Raw genomic sequence first — 20,742 nt, 5'->3', positions numbered from 1 at the left:
GGCATCACCACAGTTTTCTGAGCGTTGAATTCATTCCTTGAGACTGCACTCTGTGGGTCTGCAGAAGCATAAGAAGCAAAATTATGCAGGGAATGCTGCTGTATATGACACATTAATAAGCAACAACCATGATATGGCAGGATTTTCATCCCAAAATGATGTTAAATCCCATGATGCCAAACCCACAGCTGATATGGTCAGGTTTTGAAGTCAGTAACCACTAAAATAAATACATCTTCTCAAGCATTTAAACTGCAACTGCTGCAACGCTCTTATCAGCCAATGAAATGTCTTAGGCTGTGATGCTTAACCAATACTCAGCTCACATGACAAAGACAGCGGAATAAGGTAGCATCAGACAGTCATGACAAGCTCTCATACTGTACGTTCAACTCACATGACTAAAAAGTGAGCTGGTGATGGACTCAGCAAGATCCTGCCGATGAGATCCAAAGCACATGCAATTTTGTTAGATCACATAATCACACTACAACATAAGCTCAAAATATCAGTTAAATGTACATTATTAAACATACATTACAAGTCCTTTATAAATCTGTCCATTATTAACACGTGCAATTACCCTCCAAGAAGCTTAGTATTCTGTATATATCTTTAAGTTTTAGTACGCTGTGATTTTCAGTAATGCATCAATTTACAAAATGAAAACATTACTCTAAAAGCATATTTTATATATATCTTGTCAATAAAGAAGCTGGTACAAAATAAAAGATTTATACAAATAAAAGAAAATCCCGGGAAGCTCAATTGCAGAGCCACAAGTCCATCAACTTCCTCTTTCCTTTTTTTTTTTTCCTTCTTTTTTTTTGTTTTGTTTTTTTTTTTTTGGGTAGGTGGCCTTCCTCTCGTCCCCTCTGAGGGTCAGCGGGGAGTTACAGAGAGAGCTCTGTGAGGGGGCAGCACAGCAGTCCAGAGGGCGGGGTGAGGACAGGGCTGACACCTCCTGCCACAGCTCACCCCGGGGCCACTCAGGCCTCCGACTCTCCCTTCTTTCGACCCTCCTCTCCCGCATCACTGTCCTCCGATTGGCTGTTGCTCAAAACGAGGAACTGTCCGTCAGCGGGGGGTGGGTTTGGGCGACTGGAAGCCGCTATCAAGCGGCTTTGTTCTTCCAAGTCCTGCAATTAAAGGTTAAAAAGTTAAACACACACATGTATGCATACATATGCAAATAAATTTGATATGTAAGCAGGCACGCGCATACATATGAATACACATCTCTATAGTGTAGAATTTATGTTTTATTCCATCATGTCATCCTTGAGCAGTGAGGGTTTAGAACATGTCTTGGCAGTGTGAGTGTGCAGTGTTGTCACTAGCAGAAAGTCAGCACATATCAGATACATTCGCTGCATGCGGTCTCCTCATAGTGCAAGTATGCTGGGACACGCGCGAGAGCGCGTATGCATTGCGGCTCCGATTCTCTACCTTCTCTATCTGCTTCTGTTTGTTCAGCTCCTCCTGCTGTTTCTCCTTCGCCTTCTCCAGCTCCTTCTGCTTCTCTGTGGCCCTCCGATCCTGACCACAAACACAGCAGCACCGTCAGGCTGTGCCAACTGAGGAAATGTCACCGAGGACCACGCTACAGCAGAAAATCCCACCGCCAGATCCCATCTCGTACCATGTGCCCGAGGTAGGAACATTTCATACATCGGTATTACAGAAGAAGCATCCAAACAGCACATTTTCTCTTACCATTTCTGAGTGGAAGGCAATCTGTTTTGCCAGGCCCACGCTGTCACAAATCTAAAAGTAGAAAAAGCAGAGACTTTGCTTTCACAAACACACAGGAATGAAAATGAGAAATATACTTGGACTGAATCCTTGACCCATATAAAGGAAATTGAAAACGAATAGCCATTACAGCCCTTTCACACCATACGATCACACGATCAAACGCATGAATGGTGCAGGCAGGCTGAACAGTACCTTCTCCCCATCGTTGTTGGACTCAAAGATGTAGCAGACAGTGCCGGGCTGGCCGTCGGCCCGGCCCCCGGCGGTCTGCAGGACGAAGCCGAAGAGCCGCTTGTTCTCCTGGTGTGAAGCACACAGCATCACGCTGGAGAGGGGGAACTGAACACACCGGACACAACAGAGCTGTCAACGCTTTGATGTCAACATCAACGAAATGAATGTAATGTAATGTAGTGTAACTCTGACAGTTTTTATTCCCCCGAGAACAGCACCTGTTACCATTAAATGGTTTTTTTTTTTGGACATCATGCATAAGCAAAAACCTCTCAGAAGTCTGTTTACTACCGCTGCTGCACTATTTCAATAAGATTAGCTGATTTCAGCTTTGGCCTTTCCTTTCACACACGTCTTCACGTGCAGAGGCGACCGCGGGACCTACCCTCAGCCGTGTGACCTGCGTCTGTGGATCAATGAGCCTGGAGACGAAAGCACAGAGCAGAGGCAGGCTGTCAGACACCCACACTGAATGTGCTTCTTAAGACTTTACACGGGGTTTCTCACTGAAGTTAAGAACACTGTTCCCTCTTCCAGAAACACCACGTTCTTTCAAAGGAAGCTCTCATGCTGGTGAAATTGATCAACTCTAAAAGGACTCACTTACCCCCCTCATTCACAAGAGTAATGCTACTACATTGATGGAAAGTAATCAATTCATATCCAAAAGTGGGGAAAAGTATGGGGAAATTCCAAAAAGTACACCAATAGTGGGCTCTCACTTGAGGCAGTCACAGGTGACCAGCAGGTGGGACTCCGTCATGCGGAAGATGTTGTGGATGGCTCTAGCGGCCAGGATTTGCCGCATGGTCTCGTAGATGACGTCAGCGCTCTCGGTGGCCCGCACTTCCATGCAGCCCAGGAAACGCACGATGTAGAGCTGGTGCAGGATGGAGTCTGCAGGCACACAGAGGACGACAGGTCACAACACACAAGGGTCACGCCTCTCTTCCGCTGTATAGCACTGACCTAATCTACAGCTTGCTGCCCTGTGTAAATGGGACTGGCAGAGGCAAATGCTGAGTCTTACCTTCACTGTCCTCAGACTGCATTTCACCAGACTCCCCAAATGGGTTTGTCCTTCTTTCAGAAAAGGAAAACAGAGAGATTGACAATGACCCTGGGACAAGCAAAGGTACAAGGCTATAAAAACAAACTAGATTAAAGACCATTCTACAGTAACTGCAACTTTCAGTGCTGGGAGAGTTCGGGAGGCAAGGTCCCTGACCTGCCACCCTGCCCGGTGCTCTTGGTCTGGCCGGCATACTCCTCGCTGACGGGCGAGATGATGTCAAACTGGATGGGCGTGTCAGGGGCCACCAGGGCGTCCAGGGTGAGGGAGGAGAGGGCGGGCGATTCTGAGCCCACCGAGCTCTGGCTGCTGGTCCGGCCGGCTTTGGGGCGGCCTCTGAAACAAACAGGGAACTCAAACTTAAACAAGTGTTTGTACCAGGACCACGAAGAAGAGTCCCAATGCAACACATTTATCAAAGCCTGAGAGCCCGCGCTTGTGTGGAGTAATGATGCAGAAACTCACACGCTCGGCCTCAAGCTCTCGTGCCTCTGCTGGAAAGAGGGGGAGGGCGTCACAGCCTCCAGGGCTGACTGGTTCACTCTGGCAGCAATTTCCTGCCAAAAAAGCAGAGGCCTCATCATCACAGGGACAATGTGCTACAGTATAGATCCCCAGAGGAGCAGAGCCACTTCCCCGTCATCAGGGAGACACCCATTATCTTTTACAATGGTGTAAAGTGTAGTCACCACCATAGCGCCAGGTCTGAGAAGCAGGATATGATCGTACTCAATGGCTGATCAAAGCACCTCGGACTCACCTCTGGGTTATCGCTGAGATAGATCCGCTTGGAGATGTTATTAATTGTTGAAATCCACTGAGAGAGCAGAGAGACAGGAAGGTACACTCATTAACCGAAAAGTTGTGTAGCAAATTTTTGAAAACATTACATTTGCAAATGCACACCGTTTAAAATGGAATGAAAGTGAACGATCATACAAATTAAAATACAGGGACAAATCGTATGGGTTATGGGAGAGATGCAGCGGTAAGGTAAAGCTGATGTATTTGCGACGAAATGCCTGTGCAAACATGGTAAGACACTACAGCCACATGTTGGTGAGGATGTAATTACAATGCTGAACACCTCAAGATTAAGCAATATGAAAACACAGGACCGAGCGATAATACCCCAATTCACCATGTTTGCATTATAAAAACAGGCGAAGCTATTTGATAGATTCTATAACTTAATTTTCAATCAATATTTAATGCAATGAAATCTGTGTGTAATCACATTTCACCAATCAAAATTCTGTATGTGCATTGTCTCTCCAATATTAACTAGTGAGGGAGGCTACAATGCAAAGTCAGACGCAAGGCCAGCCAAAATCTTAAGTGATATCTGGCTGCTGGCCTGGTACAACCGATGTGTCGCAATGTATGGCCAACGGAAACAAAGTATTTCTCTCGGGTTCAAAAGGTCAAAAATGACTCATTCTGCAAATAGAGTCACAAAGCTTTGAAAGAGTGGCAAAATGCCTTGGGGCCAAGAGAGGAAGTTGAAGACGGTAGAGAGACAAACGCAAAGAAAAACTTTTCCCTCACCTCCTCGCAGTCCTTCCGGCTTTCTGCCTGCAAAACTGCCACTCTGAAACACACACACACACAGTTTTTACTTATATTACTTTCACCTCTGTGGAGCGCTAATCCGGTTGGGATCCACAGCATCTGCTAAACGCTGGCCCAAAATAAAACACTGGCTGTTCCACTGGCTCCATGTTAAATGACAAAACCAGAGTTGCTGGCATGCTCCTTTTCGAGAAGAGGCAAAATCTCTCCATTTATTACATTGCATTAGGAAGCGTAGTTTAGCAGGCCTTGCAGGCACCTGTACTAGCAGGTTTAGTGTGGCTCATTTTCTTTTTTTTTTTTTTTTTAGAGGTTATAGGTACTCCTACACCTGACACAACAATATTAGAAACCTAATGGTTATTACAGCAATACTTTATCAGCATTAGTATTTTATCAGTATTCACCTCAAAATAAAAATGTGACATTATATGCAATAGTTTACCAGTTACTGCATTAAATGAGACTTTAAATGATAAAGTGGTGAATGGGTGATGAGCTGAGGCCTCAGGTTAAGTCTGTTGTTTACTTCTTTCCGTCGAAGGAGGTGATCTGGAAGCAGAAGCGCCGGTCCTCGCAGTCCACCGCCATCACGGAGCAGTTATCGATGTCCATGACCAGCCCCCCAGCCACGTCCCCCCGCGCCTGGCTCATCAGGTTCCCTCCCTGGGTGAAGAAGTACTGCCGGTCCCAGGAGGACGACACTAGGCCCGTTTTACTGCCACGCCACATTCATAAGACACACGCAAGACAGGGTGAGCAACGACCACAGTCACATACTGAGGTTCCGGTTACACTGACGGAATGGCAGTGAGAGGTAAGTGGAATAAAATGTGTTTCTCCGCTAACGTGGAGCAAGGACAAGAGGAGGGAAAAAAAACATACTAGCGTTCTGTCCAGCAGGCTCTGGAGAAGTGCTCAGCTCTGGCACGACGGTTTTGAGTGGAAAAAGGAGGGGATGAGAGGCGCACGACTTACTTGCGAGTGTTCAGGTAGCCGGCCTTGCGGGTCAGGTTACGGTTGATGGGGACCTTGCTGGGGTCAGGGTCGGGCATGTACAGCAGGTCGCTGGCCTGCTCCAGGTCCTGGATGGTCTGCTGCATTGCATCCACCTCCCCGTCCATCTCCCTGCGGACGCTGAGACGAACGCACAAACAGACACACAAACACAGACGCACGGACACACGCACAAACACACGCAATGATTCAATGATTACACTTCCCTCCTTCAAGGCAAACATAATTCAAACGGTAAATTACAGTGGAGTAGTAAAGCTAGGCACATAAATAATTACAAACGCTGATAAAGGAAAATGGCAGGTGCAACATGAGCTTAACCATCGCGGTGGATGCATGTAGCCCACTAATGACACACAGGGCTGATTAACTGACATCATAAAGAGAAAGGTGCAGGGTTGGAGTGGGTGGGGGAAGCTCCTACTTCTGCACACTGGTGCCAATAGTTGACAGGAAGTCCTCCCACTGCTGGGTAAGGTTCTCGGAGCCCAGCTTGAAGAAACTGATCTGCCGGCGAGAGAGACAGAGGAGGACGGTGAGATGACACCGTACGTCGCATCAGGGGAGATGGTTGGGCACAGGCAGGAAGAATAGCATTATTAAGAACATCAGCTTTACTCTGCACCTCTGCGCAAGCTGCCTTCTGCCCAGCCCTAATGATGTGCGACCGCAGATGGCACAGCACCGCGTGATGCCAGGTAATCTGAGCGCATACGAAAAAAAACGTCCCCGATTCTGAACATCTCCCCGCATCCCAGCATCTCACGCACACACTTGTTCCATGTATTTGATCCGCTGCATTCCCTCAAATTGCATACTGTGTTGCCTGTATATTTTGGTTGGACAACATCATAAAGAAGTATGCAGAAGTTGTTCTCACAGTTTTCATATGAGACTCCTTAAACATCATAGTGTAAGGTGTAAGTACAGCATATTGCCTGCCATTGGACATGTGGCGTCATGGTTTTCAATGCTAAATCAGTGCTGCAATATACCTTGTTTTTCTCCCCATATCAGCTGTGCTGCCCTGTGAAAATGTGTTCAGAGGCACCTCTGCAGTTATGTGAATGTGTGACGTGATGGAAGCAAAGAGCAGCGTACCTGAGCCTGCATGTACCCCAGCAGGGGCTCGAGCAGGGCAATCTTCTTCTTGTACTGCAGAGTGTTGAGCGCTGTGAAGTAGTGCATCATGGTCTGGTGCTGCTTCTTCCTGGAGGTGTAGACGTCCTCCATCACCTCCAACCTCACCTGGATCCAACACACACACATTACTCATCTACAGAGGATTTTACTCACTTCCCATACATCTACGTGACAACTTCTGACTACAAAGGTTTAGTTGCAATGCGCTTTCCAAAACTGACTGCGTAAGAATGTCAATTCAGTCCAAAATCCTGGCCACGCAAGCAGAGAAGAGTTACAGAGCATTTCTGAAAATCTTCCAGCACTGTCTGCTTTCCAGTTCAGTTCTGTGAGTAATGTAATGGGAAACAGCCTCAGTGCACTGAGGAGGCTCATAGTAGCATACCTTCTCATTATCCCTTTTTTTGGACAGCCTGCTGTATCTGTTGATGGCCATGTCGTGATCTACAAGTCAGTCAAATAAAATAATTTTAATCGAAGAACGGTTTCATATACAGTAGACACTTTTACACATGGTAGCATATATAAGGGCCCATTTCTTACTATAAACAGTTATATGTATTTAACATGTTTATAACAGTTTATATAAATACATTAATATGTATATTAAAACATCCATGTAAACAGAGCACTCAAAGTAACACAGATCTATTTATGAATAGATTTATGAATGAATTATCTTATGCTCACACAAGTAATAGTATACTCAAGGGCAATGGTGCATGATAAGTGAAAAAAGGCATTTAGAATTTTAAATATGAATATGAAGTGAATAATGAGCTGTATCTAGTATAAAATGCCATAGTCTGCAAAAAATAAAACATTCTGAGAAAAAGTTTGGTAAGTCACTACAGCGGAAAAACAAAGATAAAGTTGCTTCCTGCCATCGAAAAATGCACCCTTCTTGAGGACGGGGAAAGCATGAATAATGAATGGTACAGATACCTAATGCAAACTTGCAGTGCACCTATGAATGATGAGGTACTTGACACAATGGACAAGTCTGGGATGAAACACTGACTTCACTGTGGTAATGTTAACAAACAAGCACCACATATCATCGAGACACTCAAAAATTATTAACAGGAGTCAAGTGATTCTTTTGTATTTGAAATAAATCAGGTAAGGATATTAACTGCAGCATGCTACTGTAGTCGACACAGGGCTAGCAGCTCACACAGTGATATTTGTAATTAAGGTAAATTATGTTTTTATTTTACTTCATTCAGGAGTACATAAAAATACTGTACATGCAAGTATTTGATTTACTGTATATTTGAAAAATTTAGCCAAGGACATTCGCAAGGAGAAAAACAATACATTAACATAAGCATCCACTTTTCCATTCATCGCTCAGGAAGCAACTGCTTATAAGAATCCAATTGTGCTGAATGGATGTGATTCATATTGACAAAATGCACTGTGTTAAAAAAAGAGCAAACTGTTGGCAATTGTTGGCAATTTCCATTACAGTACAGGAAGTCAATTCACTCACCATCGCTGGCAATCTGGAACACCTCCTTCAACGTCAGTATCTCTGCAGAGGAGAGATAGCTTAGGCCAAGCTGTACAAGCTTACTCAAGACCCGAGCCAAACTTAAGGATTTGTTTTTACCTTTTAAGTCCCTCTCCTTGAACTGGGTGATGGGGAACATCATGGCGTCTGCAAGCTGTGTTGACAGGACAGCGTGACACGAGCTCAGCTGGGAAAACAGAGGTAAGGAAACAAATTCAGCACAGCACATAAGACTGGTTAAGTTCCATCTACAACAGGTGGAAGTGAACAATGCCCTGAAAGGCAAGGGGTGCTCACCTCGTCAATGACTTTGGCAAACTGCTGCAGAGTGGAGCTCATGACCTCGTCGTCGCCCCCGAGGGGGAACCGCTGAAAAGACAGAACGCAGGTCATGACATCAATTCATTTATGATACCAGCAACTGACGCATGGTATGTCCACACCGGGATCAAGAATCATGAATCAAAGCAACATAAGACTAAGTCTATAGGTTGTTCCATGAGTATTAACTGGGTATCTCACTTAGCAGGGTAGAAATCACCAAACAACGTGACAGAAATCAAATCCATCTGGGGAAATTTGTAACAGGGAGAAAGTCACATGGTCACAGCAGGGCAGTATGGAAGACACCATTAGGTATATTGCAATTTCTATTTTGTTTAAACCCAGTGAACACCAACCCTTGGTTTGGAAGGACATTCAGCAAAGTCGTTCTTATCAAATAAGCTTTGCTTCATTCCTATCATGTTTTCTACATTTTGCTATTACCCTCACAACTATTTCGTTCAAACAAAAAATGCCTTCAGTGTGTTCTCATGCTGCAGCATGCCAAAAACTAAGTTTACCTTTTGCTTGTTTGTTTTTACTGGCCATATAAAGAAGCCAATCTTCAATGGCATGTGGGAGCACATGTGTAGTTGTGGGGTGCTTATGGAAACACATACAAAGCAAATGGACATGACTAGACCCTCAGAGAGAGGGCAATGTGCACTGTACCTGCTTCTCATACTCCTTCAGCAGCTTGGAGGTCAGGTGGGTGGCTGCACTGAGTTCATTCTGTGAAGCAGAGGATGGAAGTGTCATTCAGCACTTTACAGTCATCCACTGCAGAGGCCCATCGACAGGATCAGCATTGTGCCCAATTTCATCATCTGTGGCCCCATGTTATAGAGGTGGTCAGAAGGGGGGAGGATGGGGGTTGGGCACCTACACTGTGGCACACCACACATGAGTCAGCCCACACATTCATTAGCTACAACTCCCTACCATCTGGAGGAGCCAGCTTCTGTTTGTCTAAGAAGGGCAACTTACTGTATGAGAATCCAGAGAATAAAACAGAGCAAACACCCTCTCTGTCCCCCCAGCCCAGGACAATTTACGTTTAATTAAAGCACTGTTTTCTTTTTTCCAAATGAGGAGGCAGATGACCTCTAGCTAAGAAGACGCCAGGTTGTAAAATGCAAGATAGCTAACTGTTTTCCAGTTTACTGCCCTGGGTAGCAGTTACAGAAGTCTGTTTCTTTACTGGGGAGTAAAACACATTACCTACATCCAGGCTGTGTGTGCGCATGCCTTTGTCAGTATGTGTCCGAGTGTACGTGTGTGTGTGTGTGTGTGTGTGTGTGTGTGTGTGTGTGTGTGTGTGTGTGTGTGTGTGTGTGTGTGTGTGTGTGTGTGTTCTGGGGATGGGGGCAACTCACCTGTGCATCGTAGATTCTCTGCATGGCCTGGAAGAGCTGGTTTGAATAGCTGGAGATGGCAGCCGCATCTTCCTCAAACACACCCAGTAGGGATCGTGTCTATGAGAAGAGAGAACAAACAAGGGAGGTTCAAGCAACATGAACCCACACACACACACACACACACACACACACACACACACGCGCTGACTGAAGCCCTGTTCTTTCATTACACTTCCTGCTGCCCTTCCCAAGCAAAGTGTAGGGCAAAAGACACAGTGAAACCTAGTCTACCCAGGAAGCTGAACATTTCTATAGTTACATTCAAATGCTGTTGGGCATGAACAGCCAGACTTGGGCAATCAGAAACTACATGTAAAAAGGAGGTAGATAACAGCTGCCAGGCACATGCAGCAGGAAATGACATAGAAGAAGGGGATCTCAGCTCTCTTTCCTGTGCCTTTGTGCTTCCTCAGGACCAGGGCAGGGTTGTGAAAATGCAAGGGTGATGCGCAAAGGACTAAATTTAGTTTCACACTTATGTGGTGCCGAACATGCAATGTGTGAGGCATAAAGTCCCGTCTCCTACCAGAGACAGTAGAGATCCTAACAGTCCTGCTGCCACATAACTTGCAGAATATTCACTTTTTGCTTATGAATCCTCACAATATTCACTATTCACTATTACTCGCCTGTGGCCCTGATGACACTGGTAATGTCTTGTTTATTTAGAGCTTGAATATGGCAGCAAAAGACAGGCATCTTAAACTGCGGTCTTTTCACAAGTTTCTCTCACTGATCTCCAAGAATCACGGAGGTTGAAAATCTCAAAATAAATTGACTGCTAAGCTTTGTCAGTAGTGTCAGTGGGCATATAACCACAATTCTCTCCAGCAATATAACAAATATTCTGCAAGCTTTCACCCCCACTGCATACTGTCACTGTGCATGTCTTGCATGCTGGTTTGCTACGCAGCAAGGCTTTGGCCGTATAAGCTCACGTCAAAGTCAGGACAGAGGAAAAAAAAAAGAGAAATTGCACTGGCTTCTGTGCTGCCTACGCTTTTCAGAATATATCAGCCAAGAGCGAAGAATAAAAAGAACCATTGTAGCGCTGATAGTAACTAAGAGCTATGATCTTATTATGATTATTATAGGAACTGGTAGGATGCAGGCTTAAATCATACAGTGGCTGAACAGGCATAAATCTTGCAACACGGCAAATGCTTGAAAGTTATGATGATTACCCATGCAAGTACCTAGAAGTTGTAATTCATTTTCTTGCAAGTCAGAAAATTATCAACAGAATCAAGCTTTAGAGTCCCAGGACTTCCACCAGCTAGTGAAAACTGACCAAAGAAAAAGGTCATTTCCCAGTCGCTGTTTCTTGTAGACCTACAGGGCTTATTGCTTTGTATCATGGTTCAGGGATTTGTGTAACTTTAAATCATCTGAATGGCTCATCCTAGTCAGTGAGCCAACGATATCAGCTGATCCGCATACTATGCAGATTAAACAATCTGTGCAGCATCTGTGCAGTCTGCTCCAAATGTCCACAATGACAAACAAACAGCAAAAGAGCCGTGAAAAAGAAGAAAGACACAAATGCAACACAATTTGAGCCCTAAAGCACAAAACACACATTTGACAGAAGCTGAGGATGAGGAGCTTACTTGGCTCTGGTGAAAAAAACTAGTGTTTATCCACCATTTTATGGAACCACATGGCTGGGAAATCTTAGCTACATCCTGAGGTAGTGACATATACTATAAGTCCCTGATTTCAAAACTCACATGGTATGTTAGCCCTTACTCCAACAATTCTGTCGAGAGAATCCAAAATAATTTGATTGGCACACTAGCCATGCACTCACTTATGATCTTCAAAACTTGTAGTGTGTACTCTAGTCTTAAATTTGACCTGATCTTTTTTTTTAATAATCTGTAATTAACAAAAATGGGCATATTTTGTGTACTATTCTGTACTATTATTGTGTACTATAATTGTGTATTACACAGTTGGCTCCTGATGATCCCCTCTACATAAATGATCCAGAAGATCATGTGATCTGCAAACCCTTCTGGTTTTTACATGCCTATGATTCACAAAACACTACTTTTTAAGGGTGCACCGGTAAACTCGTCTTTATTTAACGATAATTAATAAAGACACAAGGAACTTACAGCCTATCTTAAAGGTCATTATAATACTTCATTTCACATAATCTAGGGTTTGCAGCCAGACAACATGCAAAGCAAAAAAGATTACAGACTTAGGGGTCAATTCCCAGAGGTGCAATACATTTTTCAGAGGATGAACTTTGGCAAGAGTGGGCTCCAGAATTCAGAGCTGGACTTTGACGAACAGTCACAAGACCAAGGCTTTCCCTTGCACTGGGGCTATTTGTGAAACCACAGCCCACAGGCCCAGTCTCAGTTCAAAATCTCGACGAATTCTGGCTCATTATCCCTTAAAAATGTACTGCCCTTTTCAAACCCACCAGTAATTACTTCTAGTCCAGACACATATTTACATAGGCACAACTGACAGGAAGCATTTACACTGATTACATTAGCTTAGCAGACACTCTTATCAAGGGAAAACTGCACAGCTTACATTTTTACGCATTGTCCATTTACACCGCTAGTAAGCAATTGAGGCTATGCATCTTGTCTGTGCAACAGCAGTTCTCCGCCCAGGAATCGAACCAGAAATCCTTGGGTTATAATCCCTGCTCCTTTACACTACGCCACAGTAATGACACTTTTCTGAATAAGAACTGGAAAGCACACATTCAAAGTTTGTCTGATATTCTTACCATAGGACTGAATTAACAAGACAATTCCCATGTACACATTGACACCTTAAACCATAAGACCCGTGTTCTGTCCATTTGGTTCAGAGTCACCTTCCCGGATATATGGACAGCCTACGGTTAAGCATGCAAATATGAGTAACGGGAGAAACGCGCTGCAGAAGAGGACGAGGTCTGGCTGTCTACGCAAACAGGAGCTCAATAAAATTGTAAAAACGCAAAGGTTTAAGAAAAAATGTTCCGTCCACAAAGGTAAAATTCTCAGTCAGGCCAACATATCACCCGGACACAGTAGGTCCAGATAGTGATACCTTGGAGTTTAGGGTGGTTTGTCAATTATTTTAAAAGCATTTGGGCTCTCTATTTTTCAACAATTAAAATGGTTCAATCGAAGATCAACCACAAGAAAATGTACATTTTGCAGACTAAAGTGATGTGTTGAATGTCTATTTAAAAATAGGACCGAATTAATTTGTGTGGATACAGGTTATATTCTTGTCTTGAATGCAATATATATAACGGCATTTGATTGTTTACAGATACCCAGCGTCATTTCATTGCTTTGCCGGTCACTTAAAGGTCTGAATTAAATTTGACATTGAGTGCGTGCTGGATTAGTTAATGTTTACGATGCCCTTACAGGAAGGCTGAGTAAAACCATCTGCAGGTGTCGTCGAAGCGTAGAAACTCCATGGACCAACGCGTACTGAGCACCTTCAAATCTTGTTTTTACAGTGGCAGAAACATACAACTTTTACCTCATTGATCAACTGTCCACCCAAAAGAACGCATGGCAACATCTCTTTTATAAACAATGTACAAATAGATACTAGCCGGCTGTCCCGTGAACAGACATGGCTATCATAAGCACCGACCAGTTGCGAGGTCAGTAGCTACCGCGCTAACAACAGCTAGACAGCTTGCTAACAAGAAAAATGTAACATTCTTAAGATGTGTTGATCATAATTAGCTAAGCGTTCCTCATAGCTACCTAACTACGCATTTGACGTGTCTAAAACAATATGGTGTAGCTACACCCATTATTGATGAAATCAAGAGTGCTAGGTTGCTAGTCCAACTAACTAGTTAATTTCCTCCCTGCCACGCTAGCTATTCATGATCAGCATAAAAATAAGTACCAGATAAATATCAGGCCTCATTCGTAACAAGCTAGCTAGCTCGCCAGCTAATTTGGATTTATTTGTCTGATACGATACCAGTTACGGCAGCTATCTTGCTAGATAGCTAATTGCTGCGCTCTTGCACTGCACAAAGAGCTTTATTCAGTACCTAGCTGGCCATCTATATGGAACAATATGATAGTCATTTACCTGTGGACTGTCCTCCAACGTTTCTTCTATCGGCAGTTTATCAATTCCGGGCATGTCGCTAGCTAATTACTATAAAAATACGGACACAAAGATGAATCTAAAACAATGACAATTGGCAATCACTCCCACTAGCTAGCCAGCTATACGCTTTAGCCCAAACAAATCCTCAGCACCCAACCCTGTCTCTCCAAAATGCGGATATTCCGCCTTCGCCCTGCCTCTGATTGGGGAAAATAACACGTTGCTAATATCTGTCCGTTGATTGGTTACATGTTATGTCATGGGACGATTGCGAGGTCCTTGCGAGAGGAACATATGGTAGCCATTTTGGCTCTGAAGAGCGTCTCCGATGGTAACAGTATCACCTGTGTCCTACAGAACAGCGCCCTGTGCGACCGTAACCAAGGGGTGCATTAAAGATTTGGTCGCTTTTTTTGGCCGTGGATTGGATCCCAGCAACATCCTCTTGACCGCATGTTGTGGTCATTCGAGGGCATGACATCTGCTGCGTTGTGTTTGCGGCGAGGCAATTCAGCCGTTTTGCCAAACGTTTTTAGGGTCGTGAAACTCGACGTTGCCGTTAAATTTAGCGTCCTGCCATGAAACCTTGAAAGGATGTGTACCACGATATTAACATTAGTAACATCTTGGTACAAATTGATATGCAATATATTGCATGTCCGCTTTCAGTTATACTTTACTATTTATTAATATGCATTTCCAAACCAAACAAAACCACAGCCACACAATATTTCTTAAAATAACAACATTTATATTTCTTTGGAGCAACCTATAAAGATCCAGTCATTATTTGATTTATTTCAAGATTATGGAACCAGCATCTGTAAAGTACATTTACACATCTTTGGCTGGCTTAATCAGAAATAAAAGTACAATGACGTACAGTACAGCAAGCATGTTGTGACAGTTCAAAAGACACAAATTAAAAGTGCTGGAAATATATCTAAACACTGGAACAAAAAAAAAAAAAAAACACCCACAGAGATTGGGCACTTTAGGTACTGAACTGACGAATGAGTACAAAAGCTAGCGGCTTGCACACCTACCAACAGAGAGCAAACCAAACACTGAAATAGTAGAGTAATCACTCTCTCTTCTCAATTGTGACTCTGGGTTCATTAATAGTAAACCGTGTGTGAACATTCCCAAGCAAATGCAGGAAAATTCTGGTTTTCCAGACCAAATGTGAGGTACTTCTCTACACTAAAGGAGCTTGAATCTTTGGATAGTCTTCACAGTACCTTCCGTAAGACACACGTTGGCAGGAGAGGCACTGACAGAGTCCGCTTATGTGTGTGCTTGTGGATGCGGGTGTTTGCAGTGGGACTAGAGTTGCTATGACTGAGACAGTCACTGCGATGTCGTGGTGCCGCCCTGGGTGTAGAGGTCGTACTCGCGGTACAGGATGTAGTCCTTGAGGCGGCAGGGCAGAGGGAGGAAGCTCATGAAGATGGGGGCCCTCAGTCGCAGGCGGCCCAGGCAGTCCCGGATCTTCAGGCGGCAGAGGTGCTGCAGGCAGCGCGGGTTACCTGAAAGAGAGCGTCACCCCTGAACTACACTGCCGTGACACAGTCCAGCCCTATACACACTCATTCAATTATTCTCCTAACAAATGCAGTCTCATGGACAGGAACAGCTGTGAGCCAAAATCAGGATTAAAAGGTACTCACTGTAGCTCATTTAAGCTTGAAAGGATGCACTTATGTTCTATTGTACTGGAAGTTGCTCAGGATAAGAGTGTCTGCAGAATGCAAGTAATGTAATGTAATGTATTGTAATGTAAAAGGTACCACGGCTCATTTGAAGGTCACACCAGGACATTGTCTTGGCTCATAGTAGAAACAACTTTGACCCCTCTGATGCACAAAAACTATGAACCAAGCACTAATGGTGGGGTCCTTCTAGAACAGCTGAGAAGCAGTTCTTGCGATTAGAGACTACAAACTATAGATGAAACCTGGGCACAGCTATGATGGTGTTTTTCATTTGCATGTGTCTTAGCATCAGTACTGTTGTTCCACCCACTTTGGACCTTGCATATGTCGGGCCACTCTGCCTGCTCCACGAGGGCAGCTCTCAGTTTGGAGCAGAAGGTGACGTGATCGACGTAGTCCAGCATGATGCGCACTATGTGAGCGGAGATGTCCCTTAGCCAGTACACCGTGATCACCTCGCAGAACTGCGGAGAGGGAGAGGGAGGAGGAGGCAGAGTGAAATGCAGCCCGTTCGCTAGATCTCACATGAGAGTGCCGCAGAGGACACCAGGATAGGGAATCTGCTTTTAATCTCTGTGCAGTCAGCAATACACAAGAGGGGGGCCGAGAGACATAGGAAGCTGTCGTCTCTTGCGCAAATCCCCCCGGGCGTGTTCAGTTCTCGGTGCCCTACCATCATGTCCTTGATGACAGAGGGAGTCCAGCCCTCGTAGTCGTGGGGCACGTGGGAGCCCTCCCCGTACGGGCAGTCGAAACAGCGCTTGACGTCGTAGCCGTAGTTCAGCAGCATGCGGAGCACGACCTCGTCCTTGAGGGCGTACTGCAGGGCGGAGGGGAAGTGGGTGGTGTTGACCCGCGAGTAGTAGTTGACGTTGGCGCCGTAGCGGAGCAGCGTGCTGATGAGCTTGTAGTTGCCCAGCCGCAGCGCCACCTGCAGGCACTTGACAGGGTCCTGGTTGGGCATGGCGCCGGCCTCCAGCAGCAGCCGGACTGAGTGCATGTCGTTGTTGGACACGGCGAAGTACAGGGCTGACTTGCGCTGGTCGTCGTAGTTGCGCCGCACCCACGGCTCCAGCATGAAGTTGACATCGTAGCCGGCGCTCAGCAGCAGCCGGAGACACTCCGCGTGGCCGCCAGCCGCCGCCGAGTGCAGCGGGCTCATGCCACTGTCCTCCACCGCATCAAACGTTGTCACGGGGATGAGGCATTCCAGAGCTCTGCGGGGAGAGGGTGTGGCGGTCAGGCTGTGCCGCTGTCATCCTCGCTGGTTTGGCTGAGCGTCAGCACGCTGTGGTAGCTGCCGTTACAGTGTGTCTGTGTGGGCTCTGAGGGACAGTCATGCTGGGCCTGAAATGTATAATGCTGCAGCATGCGAGGGAACAGAGGCACTCACTGCAGATGCCCGCGGTGCGCCACTCGGTGGATGGGCAGGTGGCCCGTGTGCTTAGGCACGTTGGGGTCTGCGCCATAGTCCAGCAGCAGGGAAATGACCTCAGCGTTTCCAGAAGCGGCCGCTTCAAACAGGATGGTGGCAGAGTCTGAGGCCTGAGACTCCACATCGGCCCCTGGAAAAGACACACACACACACACTGGGTCAAATTAGACTTACCTCACCACTACGCAGCCAAAGAATTCAGTTCACACCAAAACAAGCACGTCAACTTTGCACACAGACAAACTCAAAGGATATTGTACCTTTCTGGAGCAGAACCCGAACGATTTCCAAATGACCGCCCTGAGCTGCCAAGGCTAGCGGGGTGAGCCCAAAAGCGCTGCGGGGGTCAGGGTCAGCACCAGCCTCCAGGAGTAGGTTCACAAATTTCTCCCTGCCCAGACGAGCAGCCTCGTGGAGCGGGGTCCTGCGGTGCGCCCCCTCCTGGTTGACTCTGGCATTGAAGCGGAGCAGAAGCACAGCCATGTCATACTGCTCGGTCTTTATGGCTGCCGGATGAGAGCAAGACAGGATGGCAGACGTGGACAAAGACATTAGGCTCTATTTCAATGTTGAACTGCATAATGATATATTCCAACACAGATCACTGTCCATGTGTGCTAAGCTCTATCGTCAAGCAGAGAGGCTGATTTTGGCCGACCTGCGACGAGTGGCGAGTCCTCGTCTTCATCTTGGGTGTTGGGGCTGCATCCATTTTGCAGCAGGAAGATGACATTCTCCTCCAGGCCTTTCTCCACAGCCAGGAAGAGGGGCGTCTTCCCTTGAAGTGTCTGTGTTTGCCCTGCCCCAGTTGGGGAGGCTATGGGGACGCATCATAGCAAGTCACAGCACGTCATAGCGTATGTCAGTAAATTGCGATGCCCCCACTAAAAACACAACGGCCCTCCAACATTGGCTGCTGGTAAAGAGAGATGCTGATATGACCCACCTGCAAATGTAATCTCCAGGATTGCCATGTTGTTCTGGACTGCGGCCTCATGCAGCGGGATCCAGCCTCTGTTGTCCACCTCACCGAAAGCCTGCTGGCACACGGCCAGCTTGCGTAGAGCTGCCTCGTCACCTGATACCAGACGTGAGAAGGAGAAGAGAGAGAGATACGGGCGGGGAAGATAGATTTCATGTCACAGGAACCCGTACGGAACTATCCTTCTGTTCAAGGCAAGTAGAGAGAGGGAAAGCTAATGACTGCTAACGATCTGAGGTTGCTACTCACCTCTCTTTATGGCCGCAAAGATCTTGTCTTTTTCTGTTGTGTTTGTAGGGATCCTGTGGAGGAGAGGATGTGATCAGTGCCATGCTGCCGTCCAGATGAACCCCCCCCAGATGGGTCATTGAAAGATTCAGGGCCATCTGAAGAAGCCCGTGTGGGAAAGGGACGCTCGCCGTACCTGCACTTGACCTCAGGGACGGGGACCTCACGGCCGCCATGCTTGTCGCAGTCCAGCAGGCTCTGCTGGATTGCAAGCTGCAGGGCCGCGTCCTCGTCGGCGTCGTGTCCCGTCAGGTCAGAGTCCATCTGCGAGCCTCCTCCTCCTCCTCCTCCTTCTCTGCCGCCGTAACTCCTGCCGCTCCTCTGTCTCCTAGCACCAGGGAGTGATGACACCAAGACCCAAACCGCCCTTCAGTTCCTGTCAAACACAGCAGCCCGAAAGGGTGACCACATGACCCGGCACAGCAAGCGTTGCGTTCGGCCCGCCTCCTATGCCGGTGCTGAGGCGGGTTCACAGTGAGAGGTTACGCAGCATGGGAGCAATCAGGAAGGGTGCCAGAGTCCTCCTTTGTGTTCAGGGCAAATTTGCACACCGCTGTAAATCACTCTTATAATAAAGCCTTTATAAAACATTCAAATGGTACAGTCATAAGTCACAAGAGAGTCGGCTATAATAAATAAACCTTAGCACTATTGTATGCCAATGGACTTGTTAACAGAGACTGCATTACACTGCCCAGCCCAGCAACACATCAGAATGCAGTTCCTTTTGCCATCTCACATTACCTTTGCACAAAGCAAAAACAGCTTTAAAGTGGTCTTAAAAGCATCTCGTACAGTTAAGCTGGTCTCTGACTTGCATCACCTCTATTCCTTCCAGCAGATGGATTTATGGTTTTATCAGCTATTTATACAAACCAGGCAGCATTTGTCTGCATGCTGATCATTGTTTGTATTGAGAGTTTGCTTTCTTTTATGCCAGGTTTAGCTTTGAATTTGAATTTGTTCTCTTGGACCCCAGAAAGAATAGCTGTCACTCATACGATCTGTGATGGGGATCCAAATAGCCAAATCAATCAATGCACTATGCACTGTGTAGTTACGGCAAAAGATGTAGCAGATGATTACCTTATTAACAGAGCAGTGAACTTAAATCATGCAGTATTTAGCCTAATTTAATCTTGATACAAGTCACTGCATGTAACCAATTGAATAATAGGCCTAGTAGTGGCTAGAGATGCAGGAACAGAAAATGGCAATCACTTACAGTTACACAAAGTAGTTACGTTTACACCAAGCAAAGTAATGGCATTGTTCTGAAAGACAACAAAACTAGTGATTCTGGGTATTTAAGTTCTTTTCACCCCAGCAGTACACACCTTCTGTGCTACAGAAATGAAATATGTTGCCTGCAAGGAAATGCAGGAAGAAACAAAAAGTCTTGCTGCATGTGTGTCCTGTGGCATTGCATTCCTCTCCTCTATGCACTACATACGCAACATGACGTGCATTTTCCCACAAACTCCTGTTTTCTTTTTACCTTTCGTCACCGGGCTGTACTGCTATCCTGTCCTTCAGTGGGGATCCTCAGTTTCTCCAAACACAGCTATTTATATAATCAGCCAGCTATAAATACCTGATCACGAGACAGCGCAAGACTCCTCCCCTGGCGTTGCCCCACCGAGTGACATTCAGTGACACTGTTTCTCTGCTCTGCTCTCTCCCTCAAACACAGGTTATACTGACAGACAAGACGGCCACCCAGCTGCCAGGGGAACCAAAGACAGCCTTGCCATTGCCCTGTGACCCAGTTAAAAAAGACGTTTAAGAGATGTTTAGAAAACAACTGTGTGTACAACTTCAGGTTCAGTAATCAGTGACACATTTGCCTTGTCTACTGGCTGTTCAGGGGAAGGTATATAATTTACAACTTCTCATCTTTTACCCCTAGATGGGAAAGATTCTGTAAACTAGAGCAACTGAGTCTCAAGCAGGACACAAATGGCAGACCTGGCACATCATCCAAACATCATCTACAATCATCTAAAAATGAAAATATGTCCAGGAAGATGGTCAAATTCCCATCCTGGTTATGATCCGGGGATCTCCACATATTATCACACAATTTTAAACTGACAGCAAAGTTTAACATTAAATAAAAACATAATATAGAACTCATGAACCTGAAGCTGAGAAATCAACACCT

At 45.8% G+C, this 20,742-nt stretch overlaps 2 protein-coding genes across 3 annotated transcripts; both read right to left on the bottom strand.

Annotated features, from left to right (window-relative positions):
- Nucleotides 1-826: 826 nt before the first annotated feature.
- appl1 (adaptor protein, phosphotyrosine interaction, PH domain and leucine zipper containing 1) lies at nucleotides 827-14,284 on the bottom strand. Of its 2 annotated transcripts, none has more exons than XM_036531863.1 (22): nucleotides 14,138-14,284; nucleotides 10,013-10,111; nucleotides 9,309-9,368; nucleotides 8,610-8,681; nucleotides 8,412-8,499; nucleotides 8,292-8,333; nucleotides 7,182-7,240; nucleotides 6,755-6,901; nucleotides 6,078-6,160; nucleotides 5,615-5,773; nucleotides 5,166-5,354; nucleotides 4,613-4,655; nucleotides 3,825-3,881; nucleotides 3,530-3,621; nucleotides 3,221-3,400; nucleotides 3,023-3,075; nucleotides 2,715-2,889; nucleotides 2,378-2,414; nucleotides 1,951-2,097; nucleotides 1,717-1,767; nucleotides 1,450-1,539; nucleotides 827-1,139 (listed from the first exon to the last, which is right to left on the bottom strand). In XM_036531863.1, the coding sequence occupies exons 1-22, from the start codon at nucleotides 14,189-14,191 to the stop codon at nucleotides 990-992; spliced, it is 2,127 nt and encodes a 708-aa protein (XP_036387756.1). In that variant the 5' UTR covers nucleotides 14,192-14,284; the 3' UTR covers nucleotides 827-989. The 2 variants fall into 2 exon arrangements, with proteins under 2 accessions (XP_036387756.1, XP_036387757.1); XM_036531864.1 differs by having other exon boundaries at nucleotides 3,023-3,072.
- Nucleotides 14,285-15,426: 1,142 nt separating this feature from the next.
- LOC118779683 (dynein heavy chain 12, axonemal-like) lies at nucleotides 15,427-20,132 on the bottom strand. Its single transcript, XM_036531872.1, has 10 exons — nucleotides 20,077-20,132; nucleotides 18,715-18,954; nucleotides 18,540-18,592; nucleotides 18,255-18,386; nucleotides 17,967-18,125; nucleotides 17,569-17,814; nucleotides 17,267-17,438; nucleotides 16,547-17,090; nucleotides 16,184-16,337; nucleotides 15,427-15,687 (listed from the first exon to the last, which is right to left on the bottom strand). Exons 2-10 carry the CDS (start codon nucleotides 18,840-18,842, stop codon nucleotides 15,509-15,511), a joined length of 1,767 nt encoding a protein of 588 aa, XP_036387765.1. The 5' UTR covers nucleotides 18,843-18,954; nucleotides 20,077-20,132; the 3' UTR covers nucleotides 15,427-15,508.
- Between the last annotated feature and the right edge of the window lie 610 nt (nucleotides 20,133-20,742).

The sequence above is a fragment of the Megalops cyprinoides genome, chromosome 6, assembly GCF_013368585.1.
Source record: "Megalops cyprinoides isolate fMegCyp1 chromosome 6, fMegCyp1.pri, whole genome shotgun sequence".
NCBI classification, from domain to species: Eukaryota; Metazoa; Chordata; class Actinopteri; order Elopiformes; family Megalopidae; genus Megalops; species Megalops cyprinoides.
This window is presented reverse-complemented; position numbering and strand designations above follow the sequence as displayed.